Below are 23075 nucleotides of genomic sequence, written 5' to 3'. Positions count from 1 at the left end.
GGGTGCAGAGATGCATCTGAAACAAAGATACATGTGATCGCTGAATTAGCAGAATGCTGTCGCATAATAGTGCTTTGTCGACATCCTTATGTTAGTAGAAATGAGGATAAGTGCAGTCCTCTAAATGGTGAATAGCGCAGCCTTTAAATCCTCCATCTTCAGAAACCTGCAGTTCTTTATCAAGTTGTTTTACTGCTGTTCTGCTTGTAATTAATTAGAGTTTTCCAGAAGGTGCATTATTCAGAGGAGCAGAGGATGACTCGATGCACAATTGCAATTTAGTTATTAGAATTTTGTTTTGAAATCTATAGCAATAAACAGTTTTCCTATTGAGGGGGTTACTTTTCGGTGTCATTAAAATTGTATTTTGCTTGTTATTTCTTGGTAGAGACCTCACAATTAAATTGCTTATTGCATATTCAGGTACCTGTAAAGTTTGCAGTTATTTAAATATGTGTCTTACCTGGGTTGTTGTTATAACGGGTTGCCAAAAAGGACTTTTCTTTGCATATAAATTATTCAGGAAAATCTCCTGAAGACATCTGACTGAATACTATTTAAAGCAGCTGGGATTTCAGTTTCTAAGTGGGATACATTTACTGTCAAAAAAACACAGTCTGCTAGTGCCAGCTTTTAAATACATTGTGGCTCTGGACTATCTAATATTGCAGTCGCACTATAGTTTGCTAGTAGATAGTAATATAGAAAAAAGGGGGTCTAACAGAATACATGAATAGCTGAGAAAGCCTGGTGAATGGGAAAACTACAGTATTCTGATTTAAAGTATACTCAAACCGTTTGAGAAATAAAATGTTTCAGTCATTATTATTATTATTATTATTATTATTAATTTCTATGTATATTCTGTCACAAATTAATACACAAAAAGGAATTGCTAGGACTTCTACTGATATATCACCATTAAATGTATTTCAAAACAAGGACAATAGGGGGAAATCTGTTAATAAAATCTGTACTTATGTTCTTATGTTTGTTGTAGTAAAAAATAATCTAATAACAAATGGAAGAACTGAAAACCATTAAACAGTTTTTAATCATTAATTTGGTTGTAGCCTGGTGACATTCATCAGGATATAAAGACAACTGAAACTTGCTGAGAGGAGAGGTCAAATATATCCCTTACACTCTTGCAAAAAGCTTGTATAAAAAATCAAACAAAACAATGGTAAATGTATAAAGCTGAAAACATTTAAAATTTAAAATACATATTGTGACAGGATGAAAGCCCTTAGTGTAAATATGTATCTAAATACGGTAATCCGTCGTGTGTCCGCCCGTCACATATCCGCCCTAACTGTTTATCCGCTGTGATCAAGCTCTTCAGCAACGTCACCTACGTGCACAGCGCTAATGTAAAATGGCTACAGGAAAGCGAAAGTGAGTTGTGTTTACAATTGAACTAAAGTTGGAAATACTTTCACTTCTGGAAAAGGGAGTTAGCAGGGAAACAATAGCACAAGATTTTGGAATTGGAAAGAACAGTGTGACTGCTACAGCAACCTGAAGCCGAACCTTTAAAAGGGCACTAGGACCTTTTTATTTTATTTTGTTACATGTTCCCATGTGTTGTTACAACTGTTTACATAAGGTGTGTGTGTGTGTGTATTGTTTTTTTTTTTTTTTTACATTGACCACTTTTTTAAATTGCATTCACTGAGTCAAGATGGCTGCCTATGTACCCGCATGGACCTATCAGAATTTCCCATCATCCTCCTGCTCACATATGTAACTGAGATGGATTTACCAGTGAGCAGGAGGAAGATGGAAAATATAGTTCTGAGAGGTCCATGCGGGTACATGGGAAGCCATCTTGAGTCAGGGAATGCAATTTAAAAGTTTTTAAAAAGTGGTCCGTGTGTAAACAAAAAAAAAATGAAAATACACACACCTTACGTAAACAGTTGTAGTAACACATGGGAACATGTAAGAATAAAATAAAAAGGTCCTTATGTGCCCTTTAAGCAACCCCACATTCAAGACTTTTTTGCTCCAGCACAGTAATCTAGTACTGCACATTTAATTTCTACTGTAACTTCAGTTTTTCACTTCTGTTTTTTTTTTGTATTGTTTGAGCAAATGGACACTTGCAGTTTTTTTTTTCATATACCTATGCATTTTGATACTGTGTAAAATTATCCAACACTAATGTAAGTGTATACATAGGGTTGACAGGGAAGGGGTTAAAATCATCCCTGCCAGAATGAGGATTAATTGAATGATTAATGGTTAATTAGGCTCCAGCTACATGGTATAAAAGGAAGGAGAAATCATTTGCCTGGTGGAGGGAGTTACATTATTAATAAAATAGAATTATTCAAGTTATGGGAGAAAAAAACAAGTGATCTTGTTTCACAATCAATACTTTTCCAAGAGTTTAAGAAACAGAATCAGCTCAATGACTTTAAAGGGACATCACGTGACCAAAAATAAAAACAGAAAAAAAATGTGCCTGAAAAATTCCATGTCATCTTAATGAAATATGCTTAGAAGTCTGTCAATTTCAGCGTGTCATTTTATTATGCATGACTAATTAACAGTAGCACTTAGGGTATTGTACGCCGAGGCAAAACAAACATTCATGTCTATGTTCATGCTTATACCTTCCTGTTTGTCATTCTTTACCCACTTCAAAATAATGGTATGGAGATTTTATTTAGAAATAGGACAGTTTTCTTCTCGGCATTAAAAAAAATAAAATAAATAACAGGCTGTACTGTAGCGTGACTTAGTTTAGCTATCCATTCTTTTTTCATCCCAATGAACTGAATTAAGTGATTAAGAAGGATCAATCTTGTAAGCACCCAGAGCTGTTATTACATTTTCCAAATATGGTATATTAAGCAATACCCTCTTTAAATAAATTAAAAAAAAAAAAACCTTTAGATGTATAATTGTATGCTATGACTGTAATAGAAATATGTCTGATGGGTGCAATGCTGGATGCAAGTTGTATTTCCTGGAAGGCAAGTGCAGACTAGCTATTCGGTACACATTACTGACAGGCACTGCTGGAAGATAAGCCATGAACCATAAAGTCTTTGAGCAAAGATGTCTTTTTCTATTTGTTTTCCATACATATCTTGCAGACCTCTACTTACAATAGGCTGCAGACAGCAATGGCCAGAATATTGTTGTTAAATGTATCATGTATTACATAGATGGTAGAACTAATTTAGTAATTGGTTAACTACTCTGGTGCACAAAGAGCCAATTGATCCATAAATTACCAGCAAATGTGTGCATTAATGGTCCCCGAGTTACTCATCCTGCCTTTTACAGATGTTACCTTTGCTTGGCAATAGAATAAAGGTTAGGTCTGTTCTCCTTGCTCTCAGCAATACCTGACTCCTACAAGAAGTCTTAGCAGATTACTTCTGAAGAAGGTTGGACAGTTTTTCCTACCTATCTTAGGAAATCTTCTTAACAGTATGATAGGATGATCACACTCTTACAATAAACTGAGTTCCTATGCTGCTGTTTAATTTATGTTCATCCACAGCATAGTCCTCCCTTTTCATTTGCTATATAAACAGAATAGTACATGGATGGAACCTATTTGCCCCAAAAGGAGTCTAGTCTGCTATTCTGAATAAATACAGGACTGTTGAAGTAGTATTATCTTTTTAAATGTATTGAATACTGCATAATAGACCACCCTTGCAGGAGTCATCCAAGCATGTGATTAAATGCATTACAACGTCCAGAAAAATTCAATACAGAGCAAGTAAATCTCGCATTCTATTTCTATTCAAATATATTTGCCCTTCATGATCTTGTCCAGGACCTCACGGATTAATATTTGTCCTACCACATGCTGTTCTGTAGTATGTGTTTATAAAAGTTATTACTTTTAAATAAGTAATTACTGTGTATATTTAGTTCTATCTGCATCATAAAATGCATCATAATGCAATCTGGAATTATTTGGCACAGTTGCATGAATGAAGAGCATTTTAGTTGCACAGCCCTTTGTGTTAATATGTCTGTGAAGCGTGGTGGGTCCACTACAACTGTCCTTTTATCTTTTGATAGATACTTTAATTTCATATAAATTAGCTGAGAACCTTTGTAAAAAGAACATTTAAAACATTAACATAATTGGATTAAAGGAAGGACATCGAAGATGACATGTTATTAACAAACTGCTGTGCCTCTCATAAAACATGAATTGGCCTTTTAAAAAGGTGGGCACAGTATAGACACATCCTGTGTATATTAATACATTCACCGGTGTAGGTTACACTGTCTCTTCAGTATGAAGAATATGGGAGTTGATATGAACAATACACTGTTGTGTCACCAGTCAACAAAGACTGCCAGTGAGGAAACTGACTTTAATCCCTGGACAGAATATTAAGTTTGGTGATATATTCAGTGACATTTTTTTCCCCTCCAGAAAGCTGTATTTTAGTTCATGTAGCTAGGAATATGAAGCATCTGAAGGTAATTAATGTACTAGCAAGAGTGCTAGCTGACATTGAGGTCCACCCCCATAGGCATGCTTGTGTCTCGTCAAGTAAAGAGAATTAAAGCCTTAAGAAAACGTCTGAGAAGTGTGCAGACTAAAAAAAAAAAAGATGACACTGTGCCTTGAAGGGGACAGTTTCATATGAGCTTAGAGGGCAAGATTATGCAGAGGGTGTGTAAGACATTAAGAGCCAGGGTTACAGGAGAAAAGATACAGTAAATTATCAATAATGTGGTTTATTTTTCTTGAAAGTTTCAACTTTTGTGTTTTATCTTTCATGTAACTCTGTATATTACTACAGGGCATTGCAAGGACTACCCTGCAGTTAGGAATGTGCAGAACTGTCAGATTTGACATTCCTCTGAAGAGAATGTCTCTTTACAAATAAAAGGGCAAAAACGATACCAGGTTAAAAAAAAAAAAATAGGATTGCCTATTCAGTAATGTGCTTTTTATGTACTTTAACTGTTACATATTATATATATATAGGGCTTCTGATTTTCGGTTTTAAATAATTAAAAAAAATATAATTCCCAATGCAGTTGGGCATTGTCCTTCCTTCCTGACTTGTCTCACATTGATTAGTTCTGAATACTTTAAACTCACTTCAACTACTGAGTGGCAGCAAATTCATACATTTCTATTGGAGAATTGTAACACGCTTGTGAGATTTAAAACAAGATGCTCTTGCTCTCGAGATTTAAAAGCTATATTGCAGTACTATAGGTAGTATTTACAAACTCGTGGAATTTAAAACAGAATTGCAAATTGTGGCGAAATGTTAAATGCCTAAACGCACACAAATCCCAGAAGAATATACCCGTGACAATAAGAATTTCGTTGTGAAAGACAGCAAAGGTAAGAAAATACAATTGAAGTGTGCAAGTGCTGTCGAGTTACTATACTAAACAGAAACAATAATTTCATACAGTATATAAAAAGCAAAAGCCCCCAAAAAACGGTTTACATGTAACTCGAAAGTAGCTAAAGGTAAGCACCGAAAAATGAAATTTATAACAAACCAAACAAACCAGAAGCCCTAATTATATAATACATGTAAGCTGCAGTCTGGGAAGAAACCCTTTAAAATTATTTGATTTTATTCTGAATCTTGCCATGTCTTCGTGTTCACGATCTTCAATTCCCCAGATGTGCTGGATTCTGCACACCATCTGTGGACTAATCATCACTTTTCTCAGTGTTGTAGAACAACAGGCTTCAATCTAAATACAGAATCCATTTATAGTCATTATTATTGTGCCTACTGAAAATATTACATTAATCTTCTTCTTCACTGGCTGTTTGTCAAGCCGAGAGAGAACCAAACTGTGAAACTCTGGCATCACAAGACATCTGAATCCGGCTGTGGGCCGGCCCAGGGGCAGGGTTAAGTATTTTCATCATTATGTTGCATCAGTCAGTACCCTCCAGAAAGAAAAACAATGAACATGGCGGGCAGCGAGTGTGATGAGAGAAAAGTACAGCCTTGGGACTCTGAGGAAGTGCAGGCTTGAGTTTCGCTGTGGGCAGATAGAAGTGTTCAGGAAGATCTAGAGTCATGTATCAGAATTGAGAAAGTTTATGCCCGAATTTGTGACGATTTGAAGCAAATGGACATACAGTTAAACCACTCTCAAACACAAAATTCTACCAAATTTCTCATCTTTGACCTTTATTATATTATTATAAAAATGCAGGAAATAAAACAATTCTAAAACTTATTTACAAAAATAGTCAAACAAAATACAGTACAGCTGTACCATACGTACAGCTACGGCTCTCATTACACTCGCGCAGCTTCTTTTTTTTTTTTTTAAGCACCCAAACAAAAAACAACTGTCCTTAAATGGGATATCTTTGGCAAATCATATTTTTAAAATCTTCTTTTTCCCCCTTTCGACAAAACTTGACGGTACTGAACTATAGTAAGTCGATATAAATCAGTAAAATTTGTGGATTATAAAAAAGTAAAAATGACCAGACACAAACAATTTCAAATTACAGGTTTTATTAGTAACTGTGGCAAAATGGTTTGTAGTGCAGTGGTGATGCGGTACTCAGGAATGATAGACACAAGACAGTTCACGATGAAAAAGCAGCTTTTTATTTGCTGACAAATAATAATATCTGGCTCTACACAACGATATGTATTGCTCAGGTAAACCACGTAATCCGAAACAATACACTAAACAAGACGCACACCAACACAACACGGTCACAAGTCCAGAGTGAGTGCTCTTAGTGAAAGTGGTGATTTACAGGTTTATTCGTGTACAATGGTGAAGTGCAGTCCGGATTTATTTGCTGGAGGTTGAGCTACAGCTCCTGGAGTTTAGCCTTCTATAATGACAAATAACAGTTTAAAAAACACCACAAAACTCAGGGTTTCTTTATAAACACAGTTCATCCTTATATGTCTTTCCATAACCATACCCAAGGAACAGATTGCTTGTCCACATCCCCAGATATACCTTCAGTCACGCCCCCTTCAGTAGCAAGTGCAATCGTGTAGTCTCCAATCCATGACTGACACATCGCCTACCGCATTAAGGCGATGACTTCTGGTATTGTGACTCCGCCCCCTTTCTGGATGGCCGACTTCCGACTGACCCTGAAATGAACAGCCAAACCATCCAGTCTGGGGCACACTGTTCCTGTTATAGAGCACCCTCACAGGTTGGGAGGGAGATTGTTGACTCAGATTCATTCGCTCTGTCACAGTAACAAAAGGTAAAATCATAGAGAAATTCACCACTACTGGAGTAGCTAGCCCTGATTCAGAGTAAATGATAATATAAAATTCTTAGCTATTAGCTCTGGACAATTGGCGATATCAGCCATCTCATTGTAACAATACATAAAGCCTCCAAACCCCACCAACAGCCCATACATTCCTCGACAAGCCCCATCTCCTTATCATTAACTCCTCACTTAAAGAACATATGTTACCTCCCCTGATAGTTCTCAGACATTACATGCATCAAAAAAGTTCAGTCATTTAAATGATTATTAAAAGTATAAACATACTGCAGTTGTTAAAATTACTAAATGTTGCATCTGGATACCTTGAGTCACATACTTTCTTTTGCACTCACTTCACTCACAAGTCTGACACAGCAGAGAGTCCCTGAGAAATACACTCTCAACTTGATCAGAGGTAGACACCGAACACTTACAAACACACAAAAACAATGGCATGAGATTTGTAAAATGTGCCACAAAAAATTGGACCATATTGGACATGGAACCAAAACACCAGTGTGCCATTATAAAGAGTGTGCAATACCGGTATAGTGCTGCAAAAGGCCAAACAGTGTTTTTGAAGAAAAACTTAACAATGCATGTCTTATAATTTAAAGGGTCTTTCTGTCAAATCTAAAATAATATTTGTTAACAGATTGACAGAGATGCCAACTGCTATGATTTGGCCGTAGCAGCTACTATTTTGGAGGTTCTGCTGCGGTGCTACATCGACGGTGCTACGATTTTCATTAAATCAATAAATGATGGGTACTCCCTGAACGTTTATGAAATATTATTTCAATACCATGTGTGTGTTTTCCTATTTTTTTATGAATTAATTTACATGAGCATAAGAATTCCGATATTCTTCGGAAAACTACGTTTTCGGAAAACTAATTCCGATATAAAAAGTCATGTAAACACGCTTTTTGGAAAACTTATTCCGATAGCGTACTGCACTTGTGCAAACTTTGACCTTCATTCCTGCACGTGGTTTTAGAAAACACAGAAAATAATAATAATCTGTAGTCAGTCTGCATGCATCCATTTGTCTAGTTAGGGATAAAGTAATACATTTGTTAAAGTCCGTATGTATTTATTAAAAGCCCATACTGAAGAAGCAGATGTTTTAGCTTTAAAATGGTGATAATTTAAAATAAAGAAACTGGTAATATAGAACAGGATGAGCTGTTGGAAAGGCTGATTGCACATTGTGTGGAATCTGAATAGAGGTATAGGATAGTAATCTTTGAATTTAAAACCCGACACTTCGATAAAGCACTATATTGGATTGGTCTCCGTTCTATCGCAGAAAATGTCCGGTCTTCAAATCGTTCTTAGGCTACTACAGTGCATGCGAAAATATCCTGCGTTTTCTGAAAACTTCAATCCATGTATACAGTTGAATTCCAATTAGATTTTCTTTCATTAAGTCACGTAAACACAGAAAAGTGACTTAAGAAAATCAGTTCCGATTCAAAACGCTTTGTCATGGAAACATACTGATTTGTCAAACGTTTACTTGGTTGCTTGTCAATAATGCTGGGATTAAGTCACAGTGGTCACGGATAACGTAATTTTAGTAGAGAACATTGAACTTTGCCAGCACAACTTGATTCCACGTTAAACAAAACACCTTTTTCACGATTTAGCTGATGATGATCTAGCTCGGTTGCCTTACTTTACAATGTAGCCGTTCACACTTTAAATCAATTGACAGCGCTGAAAAAATTGAAACTTTAATTGTAGTACTGCCCGATTTTGTCAACCTGCAGCTGCATTTTTCAATGTCTGTCAGTCTTCTTTGATCCAAATCAAGCGAAGTATCTCAGCATAGTTGAGAAAGAAGTGTTTGAGGTCATTCTACTGTTTGAAGACAACTGTGTAGCACAGCGTGAATACCGTGCTTACTACGAAATTGTCAGTGAAATAAAATGCGATAATGTTTAACAGTTCTGCAAAAACATGGAAACGAGATTCCCAGCTCTTGCTGTAATCATTTTCTGCATACAGAAATGTACTTAGGGATGACCAGCACTCCAGAAAGGCATCAAATGTACAACATGTTGTATCAGAATAATATGTAAACAAACAAACTAAAATGTAAAATAACTGCAAACTGCCTGTACCACAGCAGAAGCAACAGATGCACACATAGTCTTTTTTAACTTATTTTTTAAAGGTATGTAAAACCTACAGTTTGTTTGCTGTCCTGTAGAAACCCCACCAAATCTTATGTAAAATGAACATTTTTGTTTAGTTGTATATGCTGTAAATAGGAATCCATATTTAAATCCAGAATAAATAAAATTCCAAAATTGTTTTTAAAAAATAAAAGTTAGTGTTTAAGTATTTTTATGGGGGGGGGGGGGTTAAATTTCTAAATGTCATTTGTTTACAATTACCAAAATGATAGATTGAACAGAAAAAATGAGGTCATTGGCTTGCCAGAGCCCAAGAACCTTTTAATTTCTAGGGGCTAGCAGCCATTTGCCTTTCCAAAAAAAACAAAAAAGTCTGCCTCGCTTGCTCGGCACATGCTACTATTTTCTCATTTCAGAAGTTGGCATCTCTGTAAGAATGACATGTTTCTGCAGTTATCACCTTTTGCATAAAAGCAAACAAAGCTGATCTCATTACTGGATTATTCTATTGTATACAATGGAAATGTTTCATAGTGGCATATCTTTAAGCTATATTAAGCTGGTTGAAATATTTAAGAAGTTGATATGTATTGTATTTTTGTGAACCCAAAGACACACACCCCTAAGTATGAGGCTGACCATGGCTTGTATCTCAAATATTTGCAAACAATCCTTATTTTAAAAATAACAGTGTACACCAAAACGTATCTCTCTTGTTTGTACTTATACAACTTTATTGAACAAACATGGAAATCAGTTCTCATGTTCGTTACTTGTTTTTATAAAACGAAAATAACAACCGGTTCCAGTTACAATTTCATTTCAATGATATGTTAAAAAGGTATCTCCAGATACAATAAGCAGGCTACTATTACTTTGGGAGTTGAAAGCTTAATGTTTTCTGTTTTAGAGTGTACAGAGCAATTTTACTTGATGATAATAATAATAATAATAATAATAATAATAATAATAATAATAATAATAATAATAATAATAATAATAATAAGGTAGACACAGAGCAGTGGGTGTTGACACGCCGCACAGGTGCAGATTTAAAAAACAGCACAGGCCCTGAACGTCCCGCTCCAGGAACCTGCTACACTACTAACCCTTAACATACTTAATATGGGATTAAACTGACCTACTTCTGGGCTCCCGAAGTCCCAGCATCCTCACAGCTCTTCCTGAAGGTACCAGCTGGGCAGCGCCTTCACGGGCACGTCTGGGAGTTGAGGGTTTCGTGTAGTAGTTCTCTCCGAGGAGCGGACGCTCTCCTCCTCGATGTCAACAAGCAAGCTATGGCCTTGCAATCGCCTTGAATGCTAGCACTGCTGCATTCTTAAACAGGCGATCAGGACCTCACGATCAGCTCAGCTCCAGACAAGCCTTCTTGTTTACTAAGCAGCAGTGCTGCTGTCACATATCCTTCCTATCAGAATGGCACCAACGGTCCATTCGATACCTCCGGCTGGTTCCTCTTCTGTTTGGGGGTGGGTCGACTGGAGAGCATCCTGGCAGCCAACCGCTCTGTGCCTATACTGCCTTGACTCAGCAGAACCAGTGACTTCCCTCTTCTAACACTACATGTGCTGTTACTGGCAGGAAAGAGAACCAGAGACAGAAAGCTGCAAGTGCTATTACACACATTTATTAACAAAACAAACAGGAGTAAAATAAACTGGCACAAGGGCCAAAATATAATGTTCAAACAAAAGAATAAATCACTTGTAGGCTGGGCATTAGCCTTCAATAGAGATACAAAATAATACAAAAATCACAGCACAAATAATCACCCCCAAAAAAGGATTTCTGGCTTGTTTTGTACATGTAGCCACTCCCCAGTTAGCACCAATTACCTAATTGGGGAATGGCCACACCTGTTATTGCTGGCAGGGATTGATTTAACCCCATCCCTGCCAACCTTACATTACGAAGTGTGGTCCTTTATATTATCTTGTCAATATCGTCTGCCAGTTTCACATCTTTTCTATCCTTTACAAGATGGAGGTGTTATATTACATAGCACAATTCTTAAGTTAAAGGAAAAAACTTATCTTCTTAGTGATCAATGTCCCTCCTTCATTTTCATACATGTTTCTGTTTTATAAAAATTATTAAAAAAAATAAATACAAAATAAATGTAGCTTTTGTAAAACAGGGAATATATTGGTAAAAAAAAATGATATATGAAGAGCCTCGAGTATACTCTTTTGATGTATGATGTAGAGGACATCAACGTACTGTAGCTGCATTTGTTACCAATTTGAAAAATGTATTTTGATAGCAACTTTTTCAATTTAGAATTATGTTCCAATGTATTCTTCACCTTTTCAGTCTTGCCATATATTAGGAACACATATTCTTCAAGTAGAAGGAGATTATTGATGACTTGACATTTCATGATCATTCTTCTACATAATAGATGTCAAATAAGGACTTACTCTCCCAATGACCAGAAGGACCTTGAGGCAGTGATTAAAGCTGGGTGATGCTGAAGAGCTCAGGGTTCTTGAGACTTAGGTGTTTTCAACTGACAAATTAGAGCTCTGTTTTAATGCTGTTACCAAAATCAATTTGCACAAAATGCAGTGTATAGGCTTAACATTGACTTTTATGTAAGCTATCATTACCTGGGAAGATTTGGAAAAATATACTATTTACAAGGTTATCATTCAAGCCTGTCTCCAGACTTTTATCAAAGACTTCTATTCATCTTTTGTATTCCATTTAGGTATACTCCCATAAACTGCTTTATACAAGTTTGACACATCTTTACATTACACAATTATGACAGCGACTCTCTGTATGTTTGTACACTGGCTAAATACACAATACAAACAAAATAGTAATTTTGCAGAGCTTGAAATAAATAATTCAATGTGTTCGTTCAAGGGCGCCAGTGTACACCTGCTGTTTATTTTTCTCCTTAGAGAAAACTGGTGCAAAATGCTGCCCCGAAGTAAATTAATTGGGCTTATGTTCGAATATAGAGTTTGTAAGAAATCAAATGGCAATATTGTGTAGCTTTTAAATAAATTTAAACTTGCTTTTAGATAGTTCACTGTGTTATATGCAAATCCTGTCTTGTTCATTGAAAAAGCATGTATGTTCTTGTCACCAGCGCTGCGTTTTCTACTGTCACTTTCACAGATGCTGGCTTCACTTTGAGATACTGGGCCTCATTTACAAAAAGGCGCTAAACTTTATGGTGCGCGATAATTGCAATTGCAGTTTTATTCATTATTGCGTGCGATACTTGGCATATTATGGCGCGCACTAAATTTAGTTCTTCACACTGTGGTAATAAGAATGAATATGTGATTTTTATGGTAATGCATGCTGATGTATTTAAATGAGCATCCAGCTCAGAATAATGAGATGAGTTGTAGTCACATGGTATATACTAAAGGACGTTAATTTTAGTGTGCACATTAAAGTGATCATTTATTAGTGTGTATGGAAACTGGGTTTTAACCACTGATAGGCTTTATATCAGAAAACTGGTGACGGAGTCGGAAATCGCGTGTGACGGGTAAGTGCATTCATTTGTTGACATTTCCAACTATTTTTTGACTTGATTTAAAATTTTACACAAAGTAAAATAGATAGTTTAAACAAGCCTTTGCTTCGCTATATTAATCAAAAATACGTGTTCTGTGCTGTTACACGTGTGCATGAGGAAACAGATCCTGTGTGCTATTTGATTGGCTATTTTACTAGCTCTGTGCGCTGCGATTGGCTTAATGGGAATGTCACTCATACAATGCAGACTGCACATGTTGAATATGTGTGTTATATTAAAGAAGCAATTTTAGAAACTAATGGGCAGGACACCAAAAATTGGCCCGCGGGCTGTATGTTTGACACCCTTGCTTTTAGATAATTAACTATTTACTTAAAACTATGTCATTCAGCTTTAACTGCAACTGCAATTTACAACAACAACAAAAAAGCCCTGCTAAAGCTCACAGGGAATTATATTAAATTTCCCACAGAGGAACTTATAGGATGTGTGCTATTGATTGTACACACACAGCACTGTCACCCTGATCCATGGAGCCTGCTCTGCAGGGTGGCAATGCTGACATGGAAGAGAATTGAGGCTATGTCTCATCAATCAATATTTCTCAAAAGCAGAACAAAAAGAAAAATATGCTATTGCACAACATGACTTATTGTATATGCGTTAAAGGAGAAAGGAAAAAGGCTTTTTATTTTATTACATCAGACAAGGAATACAATTACAATTAAAAGGTAAGCAGTGCAGTTTCACTTTACGTTGCCTCTGCCTGTCCCCTGCTGAGTGCTGTGTCTGTTGATTACTCATTTTCGGTCAATGTAAGCCACCTCCACCTTCACAATAAGATACTGAGTACAGACCAAAAGATACACCTGGACTGCTGGGGCTTTTGATATCACGGTGGTCACAGTTAAGTCTCTGACATTATCGTGCATATTCAATTATCACAACTGGAACTGTCAGAAAGGACCTATTAGTCTTTTCTTCTACTAGATTTTAGTACGTTTTGAATTCAGTTTATAAACGAAAACAAGACATGAAAATATTGAAATGCATTTTAGCTTGTCAAATCCAGGCTTTACCCTTGTCAGGTTAATCTGTTGAACTGTAACATATCTGTAACATTACAAGTGCTTGGTTCTTATGAAAATCATTCAAACTAACTGATTTAGCATTACTATTAAAGCTTGGGGTTAAGACTACACACTCTACACTACACACACTCTCTTCAATTTGAAGGCAGCATTTGTGGTGGTGTTTGCACATCTTTGTACTACAGTACTTTACAGATCAAAGCAGAGTACTTAGAAATGCTGAATCAGCCTTAATTTACTTGGTACTTATTTTCAATTAAGGTCAGTGAGTGAGCAGCTATTACATACAGAGAGAAAGAGGGAACTCCTTTGTGTGTGTGTGTGTGTGTGTGTGTGCGTGCGTGTGTGCGTGTGTGTGTGTGTGTATATATATATATATATATATAGAGAGAGAGAGAGAGAGAGAGAGCTGCAGACATGATCACTGTTAAAAATAATATTAAGAAAGTGGAAAAGTGTAAAAAAAGTACTATTCCAACTAAAAAAAAACGTGGAAGAACCTGTTAGGGTATCTAAATAATTAATTGTGGAAGCAAAACCAAAGAATCCAATAAAAGTTCACTATAGCCACCATATAACTGATGGATATTACAGATGATCAGTTAATTAATTCATTAGTTAACTCTTTGTAGAGCTTTGTGATCCTAATGTTTGGATTTACTGTATAGCTATTATAATGTGCCAGATAAGGATTAGTGCACAACCTGAAAGTATGGTCTACAGAGGCATAAACATCTTTTGAAGATATTAAGGGTGTGCACAGAGACCTCTGCTGGTGAAAGCGCAAACTGCTGGGTTGCTCATCTCTTTCTACCTTATGAATGGGGTGGGAGTGGGGGATGACATTAAAGCATTATGTAAGGATATGTGCAAAGAGAGTTGCGGCTGCAAAACACCCATATTGCTGCCACAAAACGTGTTTAGCTGGCGTAAAGTGGGACTTTAGCGGTCACTAGAAATGCGGCATATATAAAGAATGGTTTCCACCTGCCGTTCTGCACCCGCTATCAAACTTTGCATCTCCTCTGACAAGGTGCAAACCATTGTAGAAGTGAGTAAGTAAGAGCTGTATAAAACCACACCTTCAGAGACCTGTCATTGGCTCAGGATGTCTGCTGTGGTACACTTCCTGATGTGGCAGCACTTGGCTCTTGTTGAGGACAGGCAGGAAAACCTGGGATGGATTGTCCTCTCCTCTTGCCACTCCAGCGGTATCAGCTGTGATGTGGATGGTTGCCCTCCTCCTGTTCCTGCTGCATTGCGAGTTTCTCTTTTGTTCTCCGTTGTAGTTACTGCCACCTTTTCATCACCTGGTTGACTGTCCTCGTGGTAACACAGACATTGACTTTCTCTACAATAGAGTACCATATGGCCTCTTTGGTAGCATAACTGATGTTGGCTGAGGCTTTTCCAAATAAGTCAATTTAATGCTGAGTGGCCTCAGCCATAAGGTTTCTCAGCTCCTCCTCTTTTTTCTTTTCATTTCTGTGCACCAAGAGGACTTTGCTGCCCTTCCTCTGACATATTTTTTTGTTTGGTTTGATTTCCGTGCTCCACAAATCTCATACAGCACCTACTGCTCTCTGTAATCCTAACTCACCTCACCTCTAGGCTGTAAGTGCAGCCTCTAAGTAGCCCAATGCACAAGCTGAGGCAGTGCTCATTACGACCATCATTATTATGATTGCGGGTCATTATTTGTGTGTGTTGAGTAATTTGCGTTGCTCTTGACCTTACATAGGCTGCAATGCAAAATAATTGCCTGGACGCTAGGCTATTTGGATTTTGCAGCCACAATTGTTTGCATTACGCCTATCCTTATATCAGCCCCTAAGTTTGGAAATGAGGTGCTATCAATCAAGAGGAATGTTGTCATAAGTTGTTAACAATTTCATTTGGGATCATTTGTCACATGACATTCTGCATAAATATTTACCTGTAAAACAAAAAACTTAATGTAATAGGTTATATAAATTCTGACATTGGTTCCTCAGGCACCTTGCAGATTGTTATATTTAGCATCTGTAAATACAAGTATGTTAGTCAGTGGTTTTATTTATTTATTTATTTATTAAGTGTTTTCTAGTTGTCAAGTAACTAATTGCTTGTTTACTGCAAAATATTGCAACAAGTACAGGGACACCACTATGGGCACTTCCCAGGAATTCGTTTTTTTAAATAATGATATCAGGAGATATTTATTATTTTTCAGTTTATAAATTACTTTTCAGCAAGCAGTATACTCTGCGTTATTCATAGTGTTACAGTATGGGCCTAATGTATAAAATGTGTTTTTTAACAGTAATGTTTTCTTTAATTTCAGATGTTGCTATGAGGACAGGAATCAGAGATGACTGATGTCGTCATAGATTTCGAAGCAACAGGAAGAACTGGCCGCAGGAACGCTTTGCCTGACATTCTGGGATCCCCGGCAGGAGTCGGAACGTCTGAGCTGCCCCAAAAACTAGCTGAGCTCTCAATGAGTGGTAAATACAGGGCATTGAGGAACTGACTAGTTATCTCAAATAAAAATGCCTATATATCAAAGTTGATTGTAAGAAAGCACCAGACTTAAATGGGTCTTTCAGTGGAGTTTTACCAGTTAATAAGGTTCACAAAATTGGGGTTCACCTTAGTGCACCTAAATCAGAAATGCATTAAATAGCTCTGTTTGTGTTCTTCTCATGTATTGTGTGTACAAGTTTATACAGTAACAGTTTTGAACAAATGTCAACACTCACTTTGAATGATAAAACACCTTATTTAGCGTCGTTGAAAATACGTTGTAATCCAACTGTTTTGTATTTACCTTTTTGTCTGGTTTAACATTGGTGTCTCGATAGTTTTTGTTTGCACTTACTGTATTTTTTGCTCAATCAAATCCTAGTCTATTGTAAGGTGATGTAACAGGGTACTCGTGTCACGTGTGTGGGTCATGTGATGCTACCAGCAATGGTAACACACAGAGGACACAGACAGGAGACTGTACTAAAGGCAAAATAAAACACAGTACAAAAACTACAAACAAAAGGTGCCACAAAGGGCGAGCACTAGCCTTACTAAACAAGGCATCCCGCTCCAGGAACCTGCTACACTACGTAACCCTCGCAACATATTACTTGGGATCAATATCCCCTAAACTAACCTACTTATGAGCCGGTATTCATACGACGACTCCTGCTTCTTCATACGGCCTTGGCTGGGCATTGCCTTCACAAGTACCGTGTTGCAGTTTAAGGGTTGCGTAGCTGTAGTTCCTGTAGAGCGGACGCTCTCCTCCTGAGTGTAGGCAGCGCCCCTCTGTGTAGCATGACGTTACAGTCAATCATTTAATCAAACTTAACAACTCCAAAAAGCACACAAAACAAACCTGTTTCCACATGTAATTTACACCAACACTAATTTCTGCTTGTGCAGGGCAATCGCCCTGCTACAGGTGACTTTTCAGTGTTTCATCATTTTTCTTTTAAGAGAGCTGTGGTGTGTAATAAAATTGTAGATGTGCAGACAATGAATCATGTATTGAGGAATGCAGCATTGTAATTCAAAGCCCAAAGTGAAATGTAATCCTCGAGTAAGAAATCGAAAAGCTTACTGCTGATCAGTCGGAGCAGAGCAACTCCCCTTTTTGTATAATAGTATAACCTATACTTCCTCTTCCATCTGTACAATCCCTCCTCCTCCCCTCAGCCTTCTCAGATCAGCTTCATCCCTCAGCTTTCTCTCCTCCCATATGGATGTGTTTTTCATATTTTTTCCCCCAGTGTCCTGCCTCCTAATGTATTGTGAAATTCTGTATATGGAATCCCTTTTTCATGTTTTGGTTGTTTTGCATTTCTGTTTTTTTTTATTTTATTTATTTTTTTACTTGAATTTAGTTATTTCAAGTATACAGGTGAAAAAATGGGCTATATCTTTTAAATAAATAACTTGAGTGTGTTTATTTTTTTTCATAAAACCCTTGTATGTATTCGGTTTATATATTTATTACACAAACTGAAAGACTTATTACTTTGCAAGTAACCTGACCTACAGCACATGGGTTTGCCCTTTCTTGCATGAAATAGTGCTTTCATTTTGGCTTCATGGCATGATGTATTCATGCATTTTAAGAGAAAGGCCATTGCAATGTGAAACTGATTTTATATATACAGTATATCATCCATTTACACCCAGCTACTGCTGCATTGAATTGTGTGTAAACAACTTTTAACCTGTCTACTGTTGTGTTTAGGGAGCTGTTCCTCTATTAAATGAATGAATTAATATACACTCTAAATTCACTCTCTGCATTTCTGGGTCACCAAAATATCCTAAATAAGCCTACAGTACAGTATGCACTTTTTAAACACCACAATCTGAAGGGGGGCTTTACTTCCACTTCACAAGTAGGAATGTGTAAACACTTCTGTGCAGTGAATAACATTCAGCTGCATAGAGGATAATGCTAACATTTTCAACATATATCTTTTTAGCCAAATTGTTTGTCTCCTTTACTGATTTCTGGTATATTTTTTGTTGTGGTTCGGTCTGTAAAGTTTATGGGGAAAACATATACTGCAGTGTTATTATTGAGTTTTCACTTTATTCTTTCAACAGATGAGGGAGCACAAGGTGGGGAGACGTCATCCTCAGATGAAGTGGACCCAAATCCTTCAGAAACGGAGGAGAAGAGCGACGAAACGTAACGGCACAGTGTAAAACATACATGACTGACTGGCAGGCTGCTCATCCAAAAATGACATTACCTGAGAACTATGAAGATACGCACAGTGCTATGCAACACCAGGACACACCAGTGATGCAAAAGTGGCTTGGGATTTCTTGACCGCTTATACTGGAGAAAAGGAGAGTTTTTTTTTAAAGCTGTTGGAAACACTAAGATGCTGGTAGTTTGTTGTCTGTTTGAAAAAGCATTCCATCCATACTGTAATTTATAATAGCATATTAGAGTGCTGTGCTGCTCAGACACCTTGAGCTCAAGTTATACTGTGTCTTTTGTATAAATCAAAATAGGACTTCTTGTTGTTTTCATATGTTGCAAATGTGTACTTTTTAACAGAATGTCAACATGTAGCTGCAGGAATGTCTATTTTTGCACAACACAATTTGGTGATGTACGTCTGTATTAAATAGTCAAATTTGTATCATGTTTGCAAATCTTTTAGCTGTGATTTATTAGGTGCGGTAAAACCTCTACCTGTCATGTTTTATACAGTTAAAAGAAATGCTTTAATTAATGAAAATTTAAAAAAAAAGGGGGTGGGGGGGGGGGGGGGGGGGGTCATTTAAAAAATCTTTAGATAATGTTACCCATGTAAAAAAAAAAAAAGGCAACATTCCCACTCGTGGATCATTTTAATTAGCATTATGTGTTGTGAATATCTGGCTAAACGGCGGTCGGGAGTTCATTTCGAAGCGACAGACAAGCAAACCAACTGTGAGAAGGAGAGCGGGTCGGCAGAGGGGAAGAGGGAATGGGCTTGCCCCTAGGTTTGGCTGCCAGAGCAGGGCTGAAGTGTCGCGTCTCCCGGAGAAAGCTGCAGCTCCTCTCGCAGCAAAAAAGTAAATACATTAGGAAAGATAACCACGTAATAGGCCTAATATTTATTTAGTTATAAAACGAATGCTAAATAAGATGGCTGTGTTATAAAGTGCCAGCGCAGCATTTCTTCAGTTCAGATACTGTATCAAAAGGGAGAGACAGAAACAGAAGTTAGACTGAGAAGTTGTTTACAGTTTGAACAACACCGGGACTGTATTTACTGTAGAAATATTGCATGAATCACTAGTGTAGGGAATTGGGGGACATGATGTAGGAGCGCTATATCCGAGGTGCGTTATAATCGAGAGCCTTATAGCGAGGGAGTTCTGTGTGTTTTGTTATTCTCTTTTGGAATTTTAGGTCTGGGCATTATCAGATAAAGTGAAACACATTTAAATGTAAAAACATTTTTTCCGTTTGTTTTCTTCACCATTAGATTTTTGAAAGGTAATAAACTTTTTCATTAAAAAATTAATTTGTTATAGTGTACTTATTAAAACATTTTATTTCATAAAATGTTGTGAAACATTTGCTAAAATGTGGAGTTGTTGAACATAGTCCTTAACGATTCACCAAGAGGGTTATGAAAAGCAAGCTGCTTTATGAAGAGTGTTGACTGTAGCCCAGGGGCACCAGTGGAAGTAAATAGCAGGATCCCCAAGACTCTAGTTCTTGTTAGATGGCATGTTACAGGTCTGTTCATGAGATACATTAGTGGAGCCCCCTGTACTCACAATTGTAACTCCTGGTATTTGTTTCTCACTGTACCCTGGTGCTGCATACTCAAGGTTTATTTTTGATACTACAGCTGACTGCCCTAACTTACTTTGTACCCCCCATGGGAATATGCACACAGACATGTTTGCATTCTTTTAAGTATAGTTGCCCTGAAATTTTTAACTGTTAATCTAAATTTAAAAAGAAAATTTAGTCTGACTCAAACACAATTATTATAAAATACATTTTTTTTTATATCCACTAAACTCTCGATGCGAGATGTAATTATATAAATACATAATTTGACTTTATGACCTCTGTAAATGCCAGTCATACATTGTGCTAAAAAAATGCTCCTGTGTTAGAGTGCACAACATATCCAAGTGCTACATGCCACTGTTCGATGACAATAATATTGTATATAATATAGTCTGAATATGAATATTTAGTACTGGGCACTAGGCGGCAGTAATGAACTACCATACAGTTGTTTTTTTCCAGCTTATTATCTGCCTGTATATTTAGTACATGTATATTAATTATACAGTCAGTTGAAATCTGCAGACCCATTATTAATGTTTATTAAAATTGTAGGGGAAAAAAGCTTTTCATTGCAGTCATAAAATTATCTTGTTCCAAACCATCTGATTTGAGAAACAATAGCCGACAACAGGATTTAAATATAAAGACCACAGTACACTTTGTTTGTCACATGTGAGTTTGCTAACATCTACACTTTTAAAAACAAGAAGTTGTGCAAGCCTGCATGCCATATGGTTTTGGTTTTGCAGAAGGAAATAGTTTGTATACTAAAGCCCCTTTCACACTGCCACTCCTACCCGGGTTCTGGCTATCCGGGTCACAATCCTGCACAGTGTGAAACCACGTACCTGGGTTAACCCGGGTCCCAGTGACCCACCTAAGGATGTGGGTTAACACGCTTGCACCCGGATTGAGCGAGACAAAATGCTTGACGGCCATTCGTGATGCAATAATAAAAAGCCACGCCTGAAGGTTTCAATTCCGCAAGGAACATTTCTGTTTATTCTTTTTAGCCATATTTTTATTGTTTGAGACACAACATGAGCCAGATTGCAGCAGGGATGACTTGCTCTAATCAACATTTAGGCCAACAGTTCAATACAGAGAAGCTTGGATGGAAGCGTCAGAACTAGCTGCTTCTGGGGATTGATAAGTGTATTGTGCACTTGCGTCTGTCACCCAGGTCAACCCTGCTTTATCAAAAGCAGTGTGAAATCACATGCAAGTGTGAAAGGGGCTTAAGTCGCATGTTGAATTTGATAACCTGTATTTCTATTTATTTTTTTGCTTTAACTGCCTGAACGCAATGAGTAGATTCCTGTGGTAACAGAAAACTGGATGTATTCAGATTTAGACTTTAATAGCTGTATTATTATTATTATTTGTTTATTTAGCAGACACCTTTATCCAAGGCGACTTACAGAGACTAGGGTGTGTGAACTATGCATCAGCTGCAAAGTCACTTACAACTACGTATCACCCGAAAGACAGAGCACAAGGAGGTTAAGTGACTTACTCAGGGTCACTCAATGAGTCAGTGGCTGAGGTGGGATTTGAACCAGGGACCTTCTGGTTACAAGTCCATTTCTTTAACCACTGGACCACACAGCCAACCTGTAGGGAATGTTTTTGCTTCCTATAGAAAAGGAAACCCATTTTCTGCAAGGAGATAAACACAAAAATAAAGACCCCTTTTTCCAATACCAGTGTCTTATTTTACCCCGGGAGTGGTATGCAGGATCCATACCAAGCACTAATCAGTCATATGCCTGTACAATTAGTCATAAAAGCATTGTTACATTTTTTTATGAAATAGTGTAAAATCATCTTCATATTCTCAACATATAATTAAAATGTGTCCCCCCCCCTGGATTGCTTCCCCCCCTGTTGAGAACCACTGGGTAAATGTAATGGATTAGCTACTACAACACTTCATATTAGCTGCTCACATATAGTTTACTTTGAGTTGTTGTGATCACAAGTTTTTGAAGATTCTGATCAATGTGAATTGAAGATTGCTAAATGACAAGTTTGGTTTCTTCTCACCCTAACTAAGCTGTATTAATAACAGTCAAAGTTGTTATAATAGTAGAAAACACAAGTGGAGGCTTTGAGTAAATTGTTGATGCTCATAACATTGATATATATTGTAACTCCTGAATGTGTCTAAGACTTTTGCACAGCAATGTGTGTATTGTATATATATATATATATATATATATATATATATATATATATATATATATATATATATATATATATATATATATATATTGCTATGGCCAAATGTTTTGCATCCCCCTATACAATTAACTAATTTTGCTTCATAAAATTGAATGAAACCTGTTGAACAATGTTACTTTAACATATTGGATTTATTGAATTACATACAGCTTTGTAGTTTTCCATGCACTTCACGAAAAACTGACAAAAAATGAAAAATGTGTGGGTGGTACTTTAACAACTTTAACCTGAGATCTCAAAGAAAGTCTGGCTTAACGTGGTATTTACAACTATAAAACAAAAACGTAGCATTTGTTTTCTTAGCATTTAGACATGAGCAACTTTCCATAATCTGCTCATAACCAGTTTAATAGGTGTTCAGCACCATCCCTAATACAATTCCCTAATATAAATTATATTGCAGATTAGGATTGCAGCCTCAATAATTGTGTGTGATGCCATCTTACCATACCTGTGGCCTTTGCACAAGGTTAAACTTTAAAGGACTGTTGTGTAATTTACAGTATATTTGCACAGTATTTGTCACTAGGTTTATGAA

General features: G+C 36.9%; 1 protein-coding gene across 3 annotated transcripts in view; it reads left to right on the top strand.

Annotated features, from left to right (window-relative positions):
* The window catches only part of pkib (protein kinase (cAMP-dependent, catalytic) inhibitor beta), a 46895-nt gene extending 27754 nt beyond the window's left edge, over nt 1-19141 (top strand). For all 3 annotated transcript variants that reach the window (XM_034005492.2, XM_034005491.2, XM_059024079.1), the window contains 2 exons: nt 16313-16475; nt 18589-19141. In XM_034005492.2, coding sequence (XP_033861383.2) covers nt 16340-16475; nt 18589-18677 — 225 coding nt within the window. In that variant the 5' untranslated portion in view covers nt 16313-16339 and the 3' untranslated portion in view covers nt 18678-19141. The remainder of the gene's footprint in view (nt 1-16312; nt 16476-18588) is intronic.
* Nucleotides 19142-23075: the final 3934 nt, after the last annotated feature.

This window comes from Acipenser ruthenus, chromosome 5 (assembly GCF_902713425.1).
Source record: "Acipenser ruthenus chromosome 5, fAciRut3.2 maternal haplotype, whole genome shotgun sequence".
Taxonomy (NCBI): Eukaryota; Metazoa; Chordata; class Actinopteri; order Acipenseriformes; family Acipenseridae; genus Acipenser; species Acipenser ruthenus.
Note: the sequence above shows the minus strand (reverse complement) of the source record. Positions and strands in the feature narration are given on the sequence as shown.